Here is a 17,130-nt window from a genome sequence, read left to right as displayed (position 1 = left end):
AACAAATTTCCGTCTATGTCACTTCGTTTGTGGTTGGTTAGTTTGTGTTTCCTTTTGTTTTTGCTTTTTCAGAATCCCCAGGGAAGGAATACAGTGACTGGTACCAGCAATGAGATGCTGACATCACAACAATGAAAAATGAGTGGTCTTCTGGTAAAGACACAAAAAAACTCAGGCTGGAAAGCTAGAGACCCTTGTTACGCCAAAAACCATCATTGGGTAATACCGTCCCTGGCGGTAACCTGGAAGGTAGATCGTATGTCCACTGAGCCTGTGTTTCTGGAAGTCATTGCAAAGAGCTATGACATCACTGTGAGTTGGCTGTTTCTTGCTGCTTTGCAAGGATTCACAAGAAAGAGATGATCCTCGACAAGATCTGGCCACTTTTCAGAGCCAGAAACATCACACGCTTAGAAGAGCCAACAGCTTCCTGTCCTTCAAAAGCAATAACAATAAGGATCTTGCCTCCTACCCAAGGCTATTGTTTCAGATGACCATTAACTGAGAGGGACCAAAACCTAGGTGGTTCAAGGAAGCAAATATTGCAAAATCAATAAACACAAGAGCTCTGGCTAGAAAAGCACATTGGCTCTGGGGCCTCGCAATGGAACTGACCAGAAACAACTAGACCAGATGTCTACTGTAAGGTTTTTGATGGAACCATGTAGTTCCGAAAACAAAGAGTTCAGTCTGCAAAATCTTATGACTTTTGAACCTCTGCATTTGTGTCTTTTTATTAGAGCAGATTAACCTGAACCTGAACCAAAGTGGGGCTTGTATCCCAGTGCCTCTAGTTTGCTGAGCACTTCCTTTCAACCGTGATGTGTTCCTCAGGCTGCAGTGTGAGCGCCACAGGGCAGAGATTTTGTTTGTTCCCTGCCGGACCTTCAACCCTTAAAAGTGTGTTTATGGTGTCACAGATGTTCAAGAAGTAGTTGTTAGAGGAAGGAAGTAATACATAGAGAACCAAGAGCGACACAAAGGAAACATCTAAACTTGGGACTGTGCTGGGAAATCTCTTCAGATGGGCACTGGATTTGTCACTCCAACATCCCAGTGCTATGGTCACCGAATAAAAACTGGCTTCCTATTGATGAGGGCCCCCAAGGCCCCCTTCATGTCTCTGTTGCGTAGACTGTAGATGAAGGGGTTCAGCATGGGAGTGACCACGGTGTACATCACGGCAGCGGCTGTGTCCTTCTGGGCCGTGTGCGAGGACGCGGGGCTGAAATAAACCCCAATGAGTGTCCCGTAGAACAGGGACACCACAGACAGATGAGAGCCACAGGTGGAGAAAGCCTTCTGCTTGCCTCTCGTGGAAGGGATCCTCAGCACTGTGGCAAAGATGCGTGTGTAGGAGACCAAGATGCCCACAAAGGGAGTGACAGTGGGTAGGGCACCCACGGTATACACCACTGCATTATTGAGAAAGGTGTCGGAGCAGGCCAGCTTCAGCAGAGGGCTGAGGTCACAAAAGAAATGGGGCACCCGGTTGTGGGTGCAGAATGAGAGGCGAGTCAGTAATACTGTGTGGGTCAGGGCATTCCCGAAGGCTGCAGTCCAGGATGCAGCCACCAGGAGGCCACAGAGCTGCGGTATCACAGACCTGGCATAGTGCAGAGGGCGACAGATGGCCACATAGCGGTCATAGGCCATGGCAGTCAGCAGGAAGCTATCGATGCCAGCAAACCAGATGAAGAAGAACATCTGGGTCAGGCAGCCTGCGTAAGGGATCCCTCTGTGCCCTGACACGTGGTTGGCCAGCATCTTGGGGACGGTGGTGGAGGTGAAGCACATGTCCACAAAGGCCAAGTTAGCCAGGAAGAAGTACATGGGGGTGTGCAGTCGGGGGTCAGTGGCGATAGCCAGGATGATGAGCAGGTTCCCCAGTCCCGTGACCAGGTACATAGTCAGGAAGAGTATGAAGAGCAGCTGCTGTTGCTTGGGGCTCTCTGAGAGGCCCAGGAGCAGGAACTCAGAGACGGAGGTGAGATTTGCCCCTTCCGTGGCCATCCTGCATCAATCAGAAAGGACACCCAAGAGTTGTCCAGGGTCCTGACACGGCCAGCCCTTCCCCTGCACCCTGATCTCATCCCCTCTCATTAGACCAGACATTCCTCAATTCTTCCCACTCTCTCCTGCAACAGGACCCCACCCACTCACCTGTTTGCTGTTCCATCCGTGACACACCATTCATTCCCCACAACCCACCTGCAGGATGGATGGACCGCTGCCAAGCACGCGGACTGTTTCTCACCCTCACCCCCTACACCTCTATGACCCAGGACATCACCTGGGTACAGCAGGGAGCTCAGCCGGCACACTGGGTAACATGGAAATGTGGACATTAACACCCCCAGGAGTGACTTTCACCCGGCAAAGGACCTGTCCTTGCTGGGTGGCTCCCTGGCTTCATCACTCCTGAGTGAGGCAGCTCTGAGGTGTGTTCTCTTGGGGATCCCTAGAAAGATCACCGCTCAGCTGTCCTGAGTGGGAATCTGCTCATCCATGCCTCCCTTCCCCAAATGCTCATTGGATCTCCTGGGATTACCTCTTAAATATACGATTTGCACTCAAGCCCTTGACTCAGAACCTGCTTTGGGGAGAATCCAAAGTTAGACTCAGGATTCCAGAACTTCTTCCATCCTTGAGAGAGTCCCTTCTTTGTGCCCAATAGGCCTCCAGCTTCAGCTCCCTTTCTCTGTCTCCCTGGACCTCAACACTCCTCACAAATATTGCCTGTCCTTGCATGTCAGGAGCAGCTGTGACCTCCTATTGCCCCTCCAAGGCTAGTATGCAGCCAGTATGAGCCAGGACAGTTGTCCATTGCTAAAATCTGGAAATAATTGGCACACGCTGGGACATACCCTCACGGTACTTCCAAAGAAGAGTAAAATTAATTAACAACACAAATTATAAGGTAAACTCAGTATATCTAGTTCACTGTCATTGAAGGTTGCAATGAGCTTCAGTACACCAGCAACATCTGAGATGTATTTGCAAAACTTTTTGCCAGTTTGGCTATTGTCACTGTGAGCGGCATGGTCGTGTGCTTAGAAATGCTCTGCTCTCTAGGAGAGGTACCAGTCTGTCAGCATCCTCGAATCTGAGGTTGGCTCTGGTTTTAGATAGTTAAGATTTACTTCGGTGTTCACCGTTTGTGCATTCTCATTTTTGCATGGAAGTGTGCAGTGTTTGGAGAATGATCAAATCACGTTTATAATAATACATTAAAAGAAAGGATCTAGGGGCGCCTGGGTGGCGCAGTCGTTAAGCGTCTGCCTTCGGCTCAAGGTGTGATCCTGGCGTTATGGGATCGAGCCCCACATCAGGCTCCTCCGCTATGAGCCTGCTTCCTCTTCTCCCACTTCCCCTGCTTCTGTTCCCTCTCTCGCTGGCTGTCTCTGTCTCTTCAAATAAATAAAAAACAAAATCTTAAAAAAAAAAAAAAGAAAGAAAGGATCCAGAATGAAAAGGCAACAAAGCTTGCAAAGGCTTTTTAAGGCTCCGATTAAATATCATGGACAGTGCTCTGCTGGATTTGGGGGAGAACAGAGGAGGAATGCTATTCACTGCGATCTGTATTCCAGCCACATCGATGCTAGCAAAGTCAGGGCAACCTGAAACAGTTGTGCTTCTGGGTAAGACTCACTGTAAAATATGACAAGTCATTTATAATTTGGCAAACAATTACTTAACACTAAAAGCATGGGTAGTTTCTGGTATCAGGTGAAGGAAATATTGGATCCAAATACTGCTTACAAGCTGTTCACTGAGGTTGGAAATGCTGATACCCGATGACTTCCTCGGAATGGCAATCATATTCAGTTCACTGGGGCTCAAATAAAGAAGATTTGTAATAGTCAATGGTGAAAGATGAAAAGAACGTTGTTATTAAGTGTCACGCTAAAAAAAAAATTGGAACAATAAAAAGTTTCCGGAAAAATTGCTGTATGTCAAAGTATGTTGGTAAAGCAGACAGATAGCATTTTGAAAGCAATATGCCTTCTAAAAGACGCTGATGTATGGCTAAAAGTCATTGAGAGTTCTCAGATACGAAATAATTAATAAAACATCAAAAACCATAATATCGATATGGGCATGACAACTGCCATTCAGACTCGTGGATTAGCTTGTAGCAAAACCATTTCCTGGACAGAGAAAACAGCTTTGCAAAACGTTACTCAAGTAAGGAAAACCTCACCCGTGATCGGTGTCACTGCTGTTCCTTCTGTAATTTATTTTAAAAGCAAAATTCACAGATAAAATTTAAGTCCAGAGTTTTGGGCAAAACTTGCAGAACTTTCTGGATGTTTTAATTTGGTATTGTTCAAGTCTCTTTGTTCAGCTTTTGCTGGATGATTCAAAAAAGATACAATGATAACGAAGCACTTTAAATATGCCTCTTAAAACTTTATGTATGCCACCGTGCATCCAATAAACACAGAGAGAATAAATCAATGTGTCTGAAGGGCTGGGGACTGAAATGAGAAAATTGGAAGTGTATATGGACGCAAATGGACGAACTGAGGAGCTGCGGCTGCAACGGACAGCCTGGAAATAATTCTGGGTCTCGTAAATTCTTCTCAGTAGTAATTGTGGGAAAGGAGTCAGCACTTAGAAAATAAAGGTGGGTATTTTTTGGTTTATTTTTAGTTTTTCATTTTTATTTTTTTAGATTTGATTTGTCTTTAGTCTTTAAGAGTTGGCTTTAATAAACGCAATTCTAAGAGTACGTGGGTGGCTTAGTCAGTTAAGCATCTGACTTGGTCTCAGGTCATGATCTCAGAGTCCTTGGATCAAAGCCCACGTGGGGCTCCCTGCTCAGCAGGGAGTCTGCTTCTCCTTCTCCCTCTACCCTCCCCCCCCACTCATGCTCACACACACTCTCTCTCTTTCAAATAAAATAAAATAAAATAAAATAAAATAAAATAAAATAAAATAAAATAAAATAAAATAAAATAAAATAAAATAAAATAAAATAAAATAAAATAAAATAAAATAAAATAAAATAAAATAAAATAAAATAAAATAAAATAAAATAAAATAAAATAAAATAAAATAAAATAAAATAAAATAAAATAAAATAAAATAAAATAAAATAAAATAAAATAAAATAAAATAAAATAAAATAAAATAAAATAAAATAAAATAAAATAAAATAAAATAAAATAAAATAAAATAAAATAAAATAAAATAAAATAAAATAAAATAAAATAAAATAAAATAAAATAAAATAAAATAAAGGCAGTTCTAACAGGGACATCAACACTTTATCTGGTTTTACAGGAAAGCAATAGTTGGGTTATTAAAGCCGAAGATAACTTGGTATATACAAAGAACTGAACACATGAAAATAAGTGGAAAAAAAACCCCACTGAGACAGAAGTGTGAGGTATTACAGGAATGAAGAAACGTGGGATGATATCTGAAATCCAACCAAATGAGCATCGACCCCCAGCTGTAGGGGCTGGGAGACTATTTTGGGTCCACGACTAAATTTCATGAGATGAATTTCTTGTTCATTGACAAGAGTCTCCCTCTACCCTCCCCCCCCACTCATGCTCACACACACTCTCTCTCTTTCAAATAAAATAAAATAAAATAAAATAAAATAAAATAAAATAAAGGCAGTTCTAACAGGGACATCAACACTTTATCTGGTTTTACAGGAAAGCAATAGTTGGGTTATTAAAGCCGAAGATAACTTGGTATATACAAAGAACTGAACACATGAAAATAAGTGGAAAAAAAACCCCACTGAGACAGAAGTGTGAGGTATTACAGGAATGAAGAAACGTGGGATGATATCTGAAATCCAACCAAATGAGCATCGACCCCCAGCTGTAGGGGCTGGGAGACTATTTTGGGTCCACGACTAAATTTCATGAGATGAATTTCTTGTTCATTGACAAGAGTAAAAGTAAATTCATTTATTGAATCCTAGAAGTTGATCAAAGTTTATCTGTGATGCTCTGTGGGACAAATATTAATAAAATCAAGTTCTTCCAGAAAAGAGGAAAATTAAACCATCGCTACAGCTTCAGCCCATGCGGGGGTACCGAATATATAAAAATCTCAGACGGGATTACAACAGCTAGGACTTGCCTTCCGATTCAAACTGTTTGTTCAAAAAATAGTTGAGTAGAAAGTGAGAGAGAAGTTTAGCACCCTGAACCACAGTATTGATGTTAAGAGAAAATCTTGACGTTTTTGAAGCTGCAAGTAACCTAACACCTATCACCTTGAACTGTCCCTCCCGCCATCTTTCCCTCCTCATCTCTTATCACCTCACCTCCTACTCTCCATTCCCTCAATCTGGTGTCATGGACGGCCCTTGAACAAGCCAGGCATGCTCCTGCCTCAGGGCCTTTGCACTGTCTGTTCCCTCTGCTTAGCACACTCTTTTCCCCAGATAGCCACATGGCTCTGCTTTCCACTTGAGCCCCTAAAATAACCTCTTCATGAAGCAGGCAGGAGGAGCTTCTACAAAAGTAAACTAGATCCTGTCCTTCACTTAGCACCCTTCTCTCCATTATATGTAGAGGACAATCCCAAATCCTGGCGCGGCCACTGTGGAAAACAGTATGGAGAGTTCTCAGAAAACTAAAAAGGAAATGGGAACAGAATGTCTGAGAGCTGTCTGTAATGCCACGTTCATTGCTGCATTATTCCCAGAAGCTGAGTGATGGAAACAACCGAGTGTCTGCCAGTGGATGAAGGAGCAAGAAAATGTGGCATATACACGACTGGAATATCGTTTGGCCATGGAAAAGGAGGACATTCTGCCATTTGTGGCAACACAGATGGACCTGGGGGGCCTCGTGCTAAGTGAGACAAGCCAGGTGGAAAAAGACAAACACTGCACGGTGTCACTTCCGGAATCTAAAACCAAACCAAACACACAAAACACAAACCTCACAAAGTCTAGGCCCTGCGGACCTCCCCAGTGTCCACTCAGGTCACGGTCCTCCAGCCACACGGGGGGGGTCCAAGATTGGCCCATCCTCAAGGACTTGCTGTTTCCTCCTTCTCGAGCTCTCTGCCTTTAGGACCCCTTTCCAGATTTCAAGATCCACCCAGATCCTTCTTTCTCCTCCGGAGCTCAGCCCCCAGTGGCTGCTGTGTCCCCTGTCCTCCCGGGACTGCGTTCTCTGGACCTGAAGAGGAGCCGCGTCCCTGGGACCCTGTGCCTGCCGCCCTGTCTCTCTGCTCCCCTGCCCAGCAAGTAAGCGTGCCCTGTTCCACGTGCTTGCTTAGCCATTTTCCACCTACGAAGCATCTTCAGTGTGGCATTCCCCAAGCAGTGGATGGGAATTCTGAGATGATGGCCAACACAGGGAGCCCCACCCAACCCTGCAATTCCACCAGGAGGAATTCTCCAGAAGGTGCGTGGTGAGATGTGTTCAAGGGTGTTTGGAAACGAGTAGTGCTCATCCACAGGAGGGGAGATACCTCCATCGGGACACTCTTACTCGGTGGACATTCCTATAGTCACAGGGATGGAAGACACCTGGAACTGCTCTCACGGACCTGGGTGAATCTCAAAGGCAGGGGCCAAAGAAAACCAGTCATAGAAGGATGTGCACAGAATCACGCTGCTCAGGTCAAGTTTGAAAACATGCAACACCGTTCCGTGGATCGATCGTGGATTCGTCCCATGCAGTAAAGGTTCAAACGTGTATGGAGTGATCCACACTAGTTGTAGGATGTGGGCTATCTCAGAGCCAGGGGAGGGGGAGGGAGAGGGAGGGAGGGGCGGGGCAGGGGTAGTATGGGAGTACGGGAACAGAGCAGGGATGTAAAGGGATGTTTCACCTCTTAATCTGGATGATGAATACAAGCCGAACTCCAGCTTGAAGTATGATCTATGCTTTTTAAAAATACTTTATTTATTTATTTGAGAGAGAGCACAAGCACCGGGTGAGGCACAGGGAGAGGGGCAAGCTGACTCCGTGCTGAGCAGGGAGCCTGATGTGGGGCTTGATCTGAGTGCCATCATGACCCAAGTTGAAGGAGACACTTAGCGAATGAGCCACCCAGGTGCCCTTGCTCTGTGGTTTTTTGAACACCGGCAATATCACACACACACACACACACACACACACACACACACACACAACAGTTCCCCACCTTCCTTCAAGGATCTCATAGGAGACAGAGATCCATCTGGGTCGGTAAATAAATGATGGATTCCACCTCATTCTCTGGCCAAGGTCACTGTGACCCCCGAGGGCCCATCCCAGGTTCCAGACGACCCACCTCGGCTTAACTTACCCCGGCTCTCACAGACCCTGTGTCAAGCCCAGCTCACCGTCTACCCCCAACCCCATTCCTCCTCTGCACCCAGGCCTAGCGCTGGCACGTGGGCCAGACATGCGGGTGGCAGCCTGGTCTCCTTCCACCCCTCACTGCATCCCGATGCTTCCACCTGAGCCTCTTCTTCCTCTCCTCCCGGTGCCACACCAGGTTCTCGTCTTGTCACTCTTCAACTTCCACCCTGCCCCTTCTCTGGGCTCTTTGGGGCCAGGCTGCTTCTTCTGGCCGAGCCTCCACCATGGCCACCACCACGGTGAAATGAGCTCTCCCTTGTTTAGAAGCCTGCACTGGCTCCCCATGGCCCTGCTGCTAACAGTGAACGTTTTCTCCACGCCTCCTGTGCACCTGACACCACAGCGAAGACTTGGACATGCTTTGTCTTACTTAACCCTCTAAGAGGGGCTCTCTTACCTCCATTTCTAGGATGAAGACGCTTGGGAAGGACAACCAACGACCCACCTCGCAGTCTCTCTCGTTCCAAAGCCCCTCAAGCTCTGCGGTGAGGACCCAGAAGCTGGAACCTCTGAGCAGGGCTTACACTCTCACCACACTTCCTGTTTTGTTTTGTTTTCAGTATACAGACAAGCGAATTGAGCCCAGAGAGGCAAAGACACTTGCCTGAGGTCACCCAGCAGGCCGGTGTGGAGACTCCACAGCCCCTGCTTGCTGCGTACTTACCCCATCTGCCTCCCTCTCTCCCCGCTCACCTGTGGAAGGTGTCTCCTCTGGCTGCGGAGATGCCTGGTCAAAGGTGAGCCAGCTTTTGCTGGGAGAGCACCGTGGGCCACATGTGATGGAGTGGCAGGACTTTGGCCTCACGGGGGGAGCCGGAGGACCTGACGGAGCCCCATTTACCCCTGCATCCCACTCCCCTGGCCCAGTCCCTCGTGTCTTGTTAAGGCACCCGTAAATTGTCCTCTCCACACTCTGTCCCTGCTGGCCTGCCTCTTTGGGGAGGAGGGCGACCGCAGCTTGCACTGGGCTTTTCCCTCTAGCCCTGAGCTGGGGGTGGCAGGGGCTCTGGGCCTCTTCCGGGGGGACCTTCCCCATGGGGCCTGCGCCCAGCAGCTTTCCCCAGCTCTGCTGGGGCTGCCTCACCACGGGGCTAGGTCCTTGGCTTCGCATCGCCGGGAGCGGTCGCCTCCTGACCTTGATTTCTTCCTGAGGGTGAAATTCACACGACACAGGACTAACCATTTCAAAGTGAACATTTCCATGGCCTGCAGCGTATTCATGACTTTGTGCAACCCCCACCTCCGTCTAGTTCCAGAACATTTGTATCCCCCCAGAAGGAAACCCCGGCCCCGTGAGCAGTCCCTCCCCACCCCTCCCCCAGGCCCTGGCAACCACCAGGCTGCTTTCTGTCTCTGTGGCCCTACGTGTTCTGGACACATCACATGCGTGGGATCCTACAGGGCGTGGCCTTTGCGTCTGGCTGCTCTCCCTTAACGCGATATTTTCACCCTCATCCACGGTGCAGCGTCAGTCAGAGCCTCATTCCTTTTCATGGCTGAGTAGTAGTCCGCTAATGGATGTTACTCCATGTTAACGGAGCCCTACTCCGTCCTAAGAATGAACCATGTCTCGCTTATCCGTTCCCCGTGACCGTTTGGGGTGCTGCCCCCTTTCGGCTGTTGTGAATAGTGCTGCTGTGACCATCTGCGTACTGGCCTGTCCTCGGGTCCCTGTGTTTAGTTCCGTGGGGATTATCCCTACGTGCAGAATGACTGAGCCATGTAGCAGTTCCGTGTTTAACCTTCTGAGGAACTGCCAAGCCGTTTTCTGCAGCGGCTCCCCCATTTTGTGTCCCCCCACCGACCACGGCAGAGCCCCAGGGCCCTGATCTCTCCACATCTCACCGACCTTGCTGTCCGTCCTTCCCATGAGCGCCACCCAGCGGTGAGAAGCGTTATCTCATTGTGGCTCTGGCTTGCATTCCTTTCGCGAGGAATCAGTTTGAGCATCTTTCCAGGTTCTAACTACTTGGGAGCTTGCACCTCTACTCGTAACATATATCTGGGCACGTACTCCCGCTGTATGAATATTTATTTAAAAACTAACTTTTGCACCACCGTGGAATGCTAGGAGCTTGTGAAACACTCCTCCCAAATCGAAGTTAAAAAGAGAAGCTCTTAGGATGAAACAAACTCTGGGTTACTTCAAATCATCCCGACAGTAACCCTGACAATAGCTAATACTTCAAGGTACCCTGGAGTCAAGTTCATGGCTAAGGTTATGGATAGAAACCCTTGTCGCAAGGTACCTGGGTGGCTCAGTCAATTGAGCACCAGACTCTTGGTTTCGGCTCAGGTCATGATCTCAGGGTCCCGGGATCAAGGCCTGCATTGGGGTCTGCCGCTCAGTGGGAGTCCGCTTGAAGAGTCTCTCCCCCTCTGCCCCACCCCCATCTCATGTTGGCTGCCTCTCTGTCTCTCTCCCTCTCTCCAAAATAAATAAACAGATCTTAAAAAAAAAAAAAAAAGAAAGAAAGAAAAGAAAAGAAACCCTTATCACGTGGGCTTTTTGGCAATTGAAAAATGTTTGACTATTTCCAATCACAACTGTTTTCTTTGTCATTGTCTTTCCCGGTCACAACGGGGCTGACACAGAGCTCCTTTTAGGGGTGGAAGTGACGCCAGCAGCATTTTCTGGTTGGCATTGGGGTCCACGTGCAGTCTCATAAAATTGTTTTAAGAAGAAAAATACTAATATTTCCAGTATTTTTAAGATAGTCTATGACTCATTCTAAGCAATGCCTGGTTTCTGAGGTCAGACTTCACTCTCTTGCTATTTTCAGAGTTTATTTGAAATGCAAACACTTACCTATAGACACAAATACTTTGGGAGACCTAGTGACAGCAGAAATCTTTCCTTACAAGAATCACTTTTTTAAAAAAAGATTTTATTTATTCATTTGAGAGAGAGAGCTCACAAGCAGGGGGAGCAGCAGAGGGAGAGGGAGAAGCAGGCTCCCCCACTGAGCAGGGAGTCAGATGCAGGGCTCAATCCCAGGATTCCTGGATCACGACCTCAGCCGGAAGGCAGATGCTTAAGGGACTGAGCCACACAGGTGCCCCAGGAATGGACTATGGATACAAGTGACAATCTGGATGGTTCTCAAGGGTATTGTGGTGAGTAAAAGAAGCCAATCTCAAAAGGTCACATACTGTATGATATTATATACATGACTTTCTTGAGATGTCAGAGTCAGGGGGGTTTTATTGACCAGAGTATAGTTGCCAAGCGTTAGGGAGGGGAGTATTGACTACAAAAGGGAGGCACGGGGGAGTTTCTCTGGGATGACAGAACAGTTCTGTGTCCTGACTGTGGTGGTAATTGCATGAATCTACAAAATTTCATAAAGCATTTCAAAGCAATTGAGTGCATATAAAAAGTGATGAATTCCAAAAAAAAAGAGTTTTTAGTTAATAGTATTATGCCACTGTCAATGTCCTGGTTTATATAAATGTACCATAATTATATACTATTAAATATATACAAATCTATAATTATACATATATTTTTATGTAATATATAATTATTTTTTAATATGTTTTTTATATATCATTATATAATTATAAAATGCTTTCGTAAGGGGAAGCCAAGTGAAGACTACAGGATCACTTAATCTACGTTTACGACTTTTATGTGAGTCTAAGATTATTTAGAAATAAAAAGGGTTTAAAAAGTAAAAGGGAGGTGTACTTTGCTAATATTTTCTATTTCACCAGATTGACACTTTAGCTCTCAGCCTATCTAGACATGCATTAATGAAATTTTCATGTGCCACGATGAGTAGATTTATGGGTTGTATTAACCATTTTTATATCAACCAATCGTCAAAAATGAGCCTGTGACAGGAAAGACTGCACATGGGCCCATGCCAACCAGAAAATGCTGCTGGCGTCACTTCCACCCCTAAAAGGAGCTCTGTGTCAGCCCCGTTGTGACCGGGAAAGACAATGACAAAGAAAACAGTTGTGATTGGAAATAGTCAAACATTTTTCAATTGCCAAAAAGCCCACGTGATAAGGGTTTCTTTTCTTTTCTTTCTTTCTTTTTTTTTTTTTTTAAGGATCTGTTTATTTATTTTGGAGAGAGGGAGAGAGACAGAGAGGCAGCCAACATGAGATGGGGGTGGGGCAGAGGGGGAGAGACTCTTCAAGCGGACTCCCACTGAGCGGCAGACCCCAATGCAGGCCTTGATCCCGGGACCCTGAGATCATGACCTGAGCCGAAACCAAGAGTCTGGTGCTCAATTGACTGAGCCACCCAGGTACCTTGCGACAAGGGTTTCTATCCATAACCTTAGCCATGAACTTGACTCCAGGGTACCTTGAAGTATTAGCTATTGTCAGGGTTACTGTCGGGATGATTTGAAGTAACCCAGAGTTTGTTTCATCCTAAGAGCTTCTCTTTTTAACTTCGATTTGGGAGGAGTGTTTCACAAGCTCCTAGCATTCCACGGTGGTGCAAAAGTTAGTTTTTAAATAAATATTCATACAGCGGGAGTACGTGCCCAGATATATGTTACGAGTAGAGGTGCAAGCTCCCAAGTAGTTAGAACCTGGAAAGATGCTCAAACTGATTCCTCGCGAAAGGAATGCAAGCCAGAGCCACAATGAGATAACGCTTCTCACCGCTGGGTGGCGCTCATGGGAAGGACGGACAGCAAGGTCGGTGAGATGTGGAGAGATCAGGGCCCTGGGGCTCTGCCGTGGTCGGTGGGGGGACACAAAATGGGGGAGCCGCTGCAGAAAACGGCTTGGCAGTTCCTCAGAAGGTTAAACACGGAACTGCTACATGGCTCAGTCATTCTGCACGTAGGGATAATCCCCACGGAACTAAACACAGGGACCCGAGGACAGGCCAGTACGCAGATGGTCACAGCAGCACTATTCACAACAGCCGAAAGGGGGCAGCACCCCAAACGGTCACGGGGAACGGATAAGCGAGACATGGTTCATTCTTAGGACGGAGTAGGGCTCCGTTAACATGGAGTAACATCCATTAGCGGACTACTACTCAGCCATGAAAAGGAATGAGGCTCTGACTGACGCTGCACCGTGGATGAGGGTGAAAATATCGCGTTAAGGGAGAGCAGCCAGACGCAAAGGCCACGCCCTGTAGGATCCCACGCATGTGATGTGTCCAGAACACGTAGGGCCACAGAGACAGAAAGCAGCCTGGTGGTTGCCAGGGCCTGGGGGAGGGGTGGGGAGGGACTGCTCACGGGGCCGGGGTTTCCTTCTGGGGGGATACAAATGTTCTGGAACTAGACGGAGGTGGGGGTTGCACAAAGTCATGAATACGCTGCAGGCCATGGAAATGTTCACTTTGAAATGGTTAGTCCTGTGTCGTGTGAATTTCACCCTCAGGAAGAAATCAAGGTCAGGAGGCGACCGCTCCCGGCGATGCGAAGCCAAGGACCTAGCCCCGTGGTGAGGCAGCCCCAGCAGAGCTGGGGAAAGCTGCTGGGCGCAGGCCCCATGGGGAAGGTCCCCCCGGAAGAGGCCCAGAGCCCCTGCCACCCCCAGCTCAGGGCTAGAGGGAAAAGCCCAGTGCAAGCTGCGGTCGCCCTCCTCCCCAAAGAGGCAGGCCAGCAGGGACAGAGTGTGGAGAGGACAATTTACGGGTGCCTTAACAAGACACGAGGGACTGGGCCAGGGGAGTGGGATGCAGGGGTAAATGGGGCTCCGTCAGGTCCTCCGGCTCCCCCCGTGAGGCCAAAGTCCTGCCACTCCATCACATGTGGCCCACGGTGCTCTCCCAGCAAAAGCTGGCTCACCTTTGACCAGGCATCTCCGCAGCCAGAGGAGACACCTTCCACAGGTGAGCGGGGAGAGAGGGAGGCAGATGGGGTAAGTACGCAGCAAGCAGGGGCTGTGGAGTCTCCACACCGGCCTGCTGGGTGACCTCAGGCAAGTGTCTTTGCCTCTCTGGGCTCAATTCGCTTGTCTGTATACTGAAAACAAAACAAAACAGGAAGTGTGGTGAGAGTGTAAGCCCTGCTCAGAGGTTCCAGCTTCTGGGTCCTCACCGCAGAGCTTGAGGGGCTTTGGAACGAGAGAGACTGCGAGGTGGGTCGTTGGTTGTCCTTCCCAAGCGTCTTCATCCTAGAAATGGAGGTAAGAGAGCCCCTCTTAGAGGGTTAAGTAAGACAAAGCATGTCCAAGTCTTCGCTGTGGTGTCAGGTGCACAGGAGGCGTGGAGAAAACGTTCACTGTTAGCAGCAGGGCCATGGGGAGCCAGTGCAGGCTTCTAAACAAGGGAGAGCTCATTTCACCGTGGTGGTGGCCATGGTGGAGGCTCGGCCAGAAGAAGCAGCCTGGCCCCAAAGAGCCCAGAGAAGGGGCAGGGTGGAAGTTGAAGAGTGACAAGACGAGAACCTGGTGTGGCACCGGGAGGAGAGGAAGAAGAGGCTCAGGTGGAAGCATCGGGATGCAGTGAGGGGTGGAAGGAGACCAGGCTGCCACCCGCATGTCTGGCCCACGTGCCAGCGCTAGGCCTGGGTGCAGAGGAGGAATGGGGTTGGGGGTAGACGGTGAGCTGGGCTTGACACAGGGTCTGTGAGAGCCGGGGTAAGTCCAGCAGAGGTGGGTCGTCTGGAACCTGGGATGGGCCCTCGGGGGTCACAGTGACCTTGGCCAGAGAATGAGGTGGAATCCATCATTTATTTACCGACCCAGATGGATCTCTGTCTCCTATGAGATCCTTGAAGGAAGGTGGGGAACTGTTGTGTGTGTGTGTGTGTGTGTGTGTGTGTGTGATATTGCCGGTGTTCAAAAAACCACAGAGCAAGGGCACCTGGGTGGCTCATTCGCTAAGTGTCTCCTTCAACTTGGGTCATGATGGCACTCAGATCAAGCCCCACATCAGGCTCCCTGCTCAGCACGGAGTCAGCTTGCCCCTCTCCCTGTGCCTCACCCGGTGCTTGTGCTCTCTCTCAAATAAATAAATAAAGTATTTTTAAAAAGCATAGATCATACTTCAAGCTGGAGTTCGGCTTGTATTCATCATCCAGATTAAGAGGTGAAACATCCCTTTACATCCCTGCTCTGTTCCCGTACTCCCATACTACCCCTGCCCCGCCCCTCCCTCCCTCTCCCTCCCCCTCCCCTGGCTCTGAGATAGCCCACATCCTACAACTAGTGTGGATCACTCCATACACGTTTGAACCTTTACTGCATGGGACGAATCCACGATCGATCCACGGAACGGTGTTGCATGTTTTCAAACTTGACCTGAGCAGCGTGATTCTGTGCACATCCTTCTATGACTGGTTTTCTTTGGCCCCTGCCTTTGAGATTCACCCAGGTCCGTGAGAGCAGTTCCAGGTGTCTTCCATCCCTGTGACTATAGGAATGTCCACCGAGTAAGAGTGTCCCGATGGAGGTATCTCCCCTCCTGTGGATGAGCACTACTCGTTTCCAAACACCCTTGAACACATCTCACCACGCACCTTCTGGAGAATTCCTCCTGGTGGAATTGCAGGGTTGGGTGGGGCTCCCTGTGTTGGCCATCATCTCAGAATTCCCATCCACTGCTTGGGGAATGCCACACTGAAGATGCTTCGTAGGTGGAAAATGGCTAAGCAAGCACGTGGAACAGGGCACGCTTACTTGCTGGGCAGGGGAGCAGAGAGACAGGGCGGCAGGCACAGGGTCCCAGGGACGCGGCTCCTCTTCAGGTCCAGAGAACGCAGTCCCGGGAGGACAGGGGACACAGCAGCCACTGGGGGCTGAGCTCCGGAGGAGAAAGAAGGATCTGGGTGGATCTTGAAATCTGGAAAGGGGTCCTAAAGGCAGAGAGCTCGAGAAGGAGGAAACAGCAAGTCCTTGAGGATGGGCCAATCTTGGACCCCCCCCGTGTGGCTGGAGGACCGTGACCTGAGTGGACACTGGGGAGGTCCGCAGGGCCTAGACTTTGTGAGGTTTGTGTTTTGTGTGTTTGGTTTGGTTTTAGATTCCGGAAGTGACACCGTGCAGTGTTTGTCTTTTTCCACCTGGCTTGTCTCACTTAGCACGAGGCCCCCCAGGTCCATCTGTGTTGCCACAAATGGCAGAATGTCCTCCTTTTCCATGGCCAAACGATATTCCAGTCGTGTATATGCCACATTTTCTTGCTCCTTCATCCACTGGCAGACACTCGGTTGTTTCCATCACTCAGCTTCTGGGAATAATGCAGCAATGAACGTGGCATTACAGACAGCTCTCAGACATTCTGTTCCCATTTCCTTTTTAGTTTTCTGAGAACTCTCCATACTGTTTTCCACAGTGGCCGCGCCAGGATTTGGGATTGTCCTCTACATATAATGGAGAGAAGGGTGCTAAGTGAAGGACAGGATCTAGTTTACTTTTGTAGAAGCTCCTCCTGCCTGCTTCATGAAGAGGTTATTTTAGGGGCTCAAGTGGAAAGCAGAGCCATGTGGCTATCTGGGGAAAAGAGTGTGCTAAGCAGAGGGAACAGACAGTGCAAAGGCCCTGAGGCAGGAGCATGCCTGGCTTGTTCAAGGGCCGTCCATGACACCAGATTGAGGGAATGGAGAGTAGGAGGTGAGGTGATAAGAGATGAGGAGGGAAAGATGGCGGGAGGGACAGTTCAAGGTGATAGGTGTTAGGTTACTTGCAGCTTCAAAAACGTCAAGATTTTCTCTTAACATCAATACTGTGGTTCAGGGTGCTAAACTTCTCTCTCACTTTCTACTCAACTATTTTTTGAACAAACAGTTTGAATCGGAAGGCAAGTCCTAGCTGTTGTAATCCCGTCTGAGATTTTTATATATTCGGTACCCCCGCATGGGCTGAAGCT

At 48.5% G+C, this 17,130-nt stretch overlaps 1 protein-coding gene across 1 annotated transcript; it reads right to left on the bottom strand.

Annotated features, from left to right (window-relative positions):
* Window positions 1-703: 703 nt before the first annotated feature.
* LOC103677163 (olfactory receptor 1361-like) lies at window positions 704-8,887 on the bottom strand. The gene is made up of 2 exons (XM_008706399.2): window positions 8,731-8,887; window positions 704-2,014 (listed from the first exon to the last, which is right to left on the bottom strand). Exon 2 carries the CDS (start codon window positions 2,011-2,013, stop codon window positions 1,066-1,068), a length of 948 nt encoding a protein of 315 aa, XP_008704621.1. The 5' UTR covers window position 2,014; window positions 8,731-8,887; the 3' UTR covers window positions 704-1,065.
* Between the last annotated feature and the right edge of the window lie 8,243 nt (window positions 8,888-17,130).

Source organism: Ursus maritimus, unplaced genomic scaffold (assembly GCF_017311325.1).
Source record: "Ursus maritimus isolate PB19 unplaced genomic scaffold, ASM1731132v1 scaffold_14, whole genome shotgun sequence".
In the NCBI taxonomy this organism is placed as follows: Eukaryota; Metazoa; Chordata; class Mammalia; order Carnivora; family Ursidae; genus Ursus; species Ursus maritimus.
This window is presented reverse-complemented; position numbering and strand designations above follow the sequence as displayed.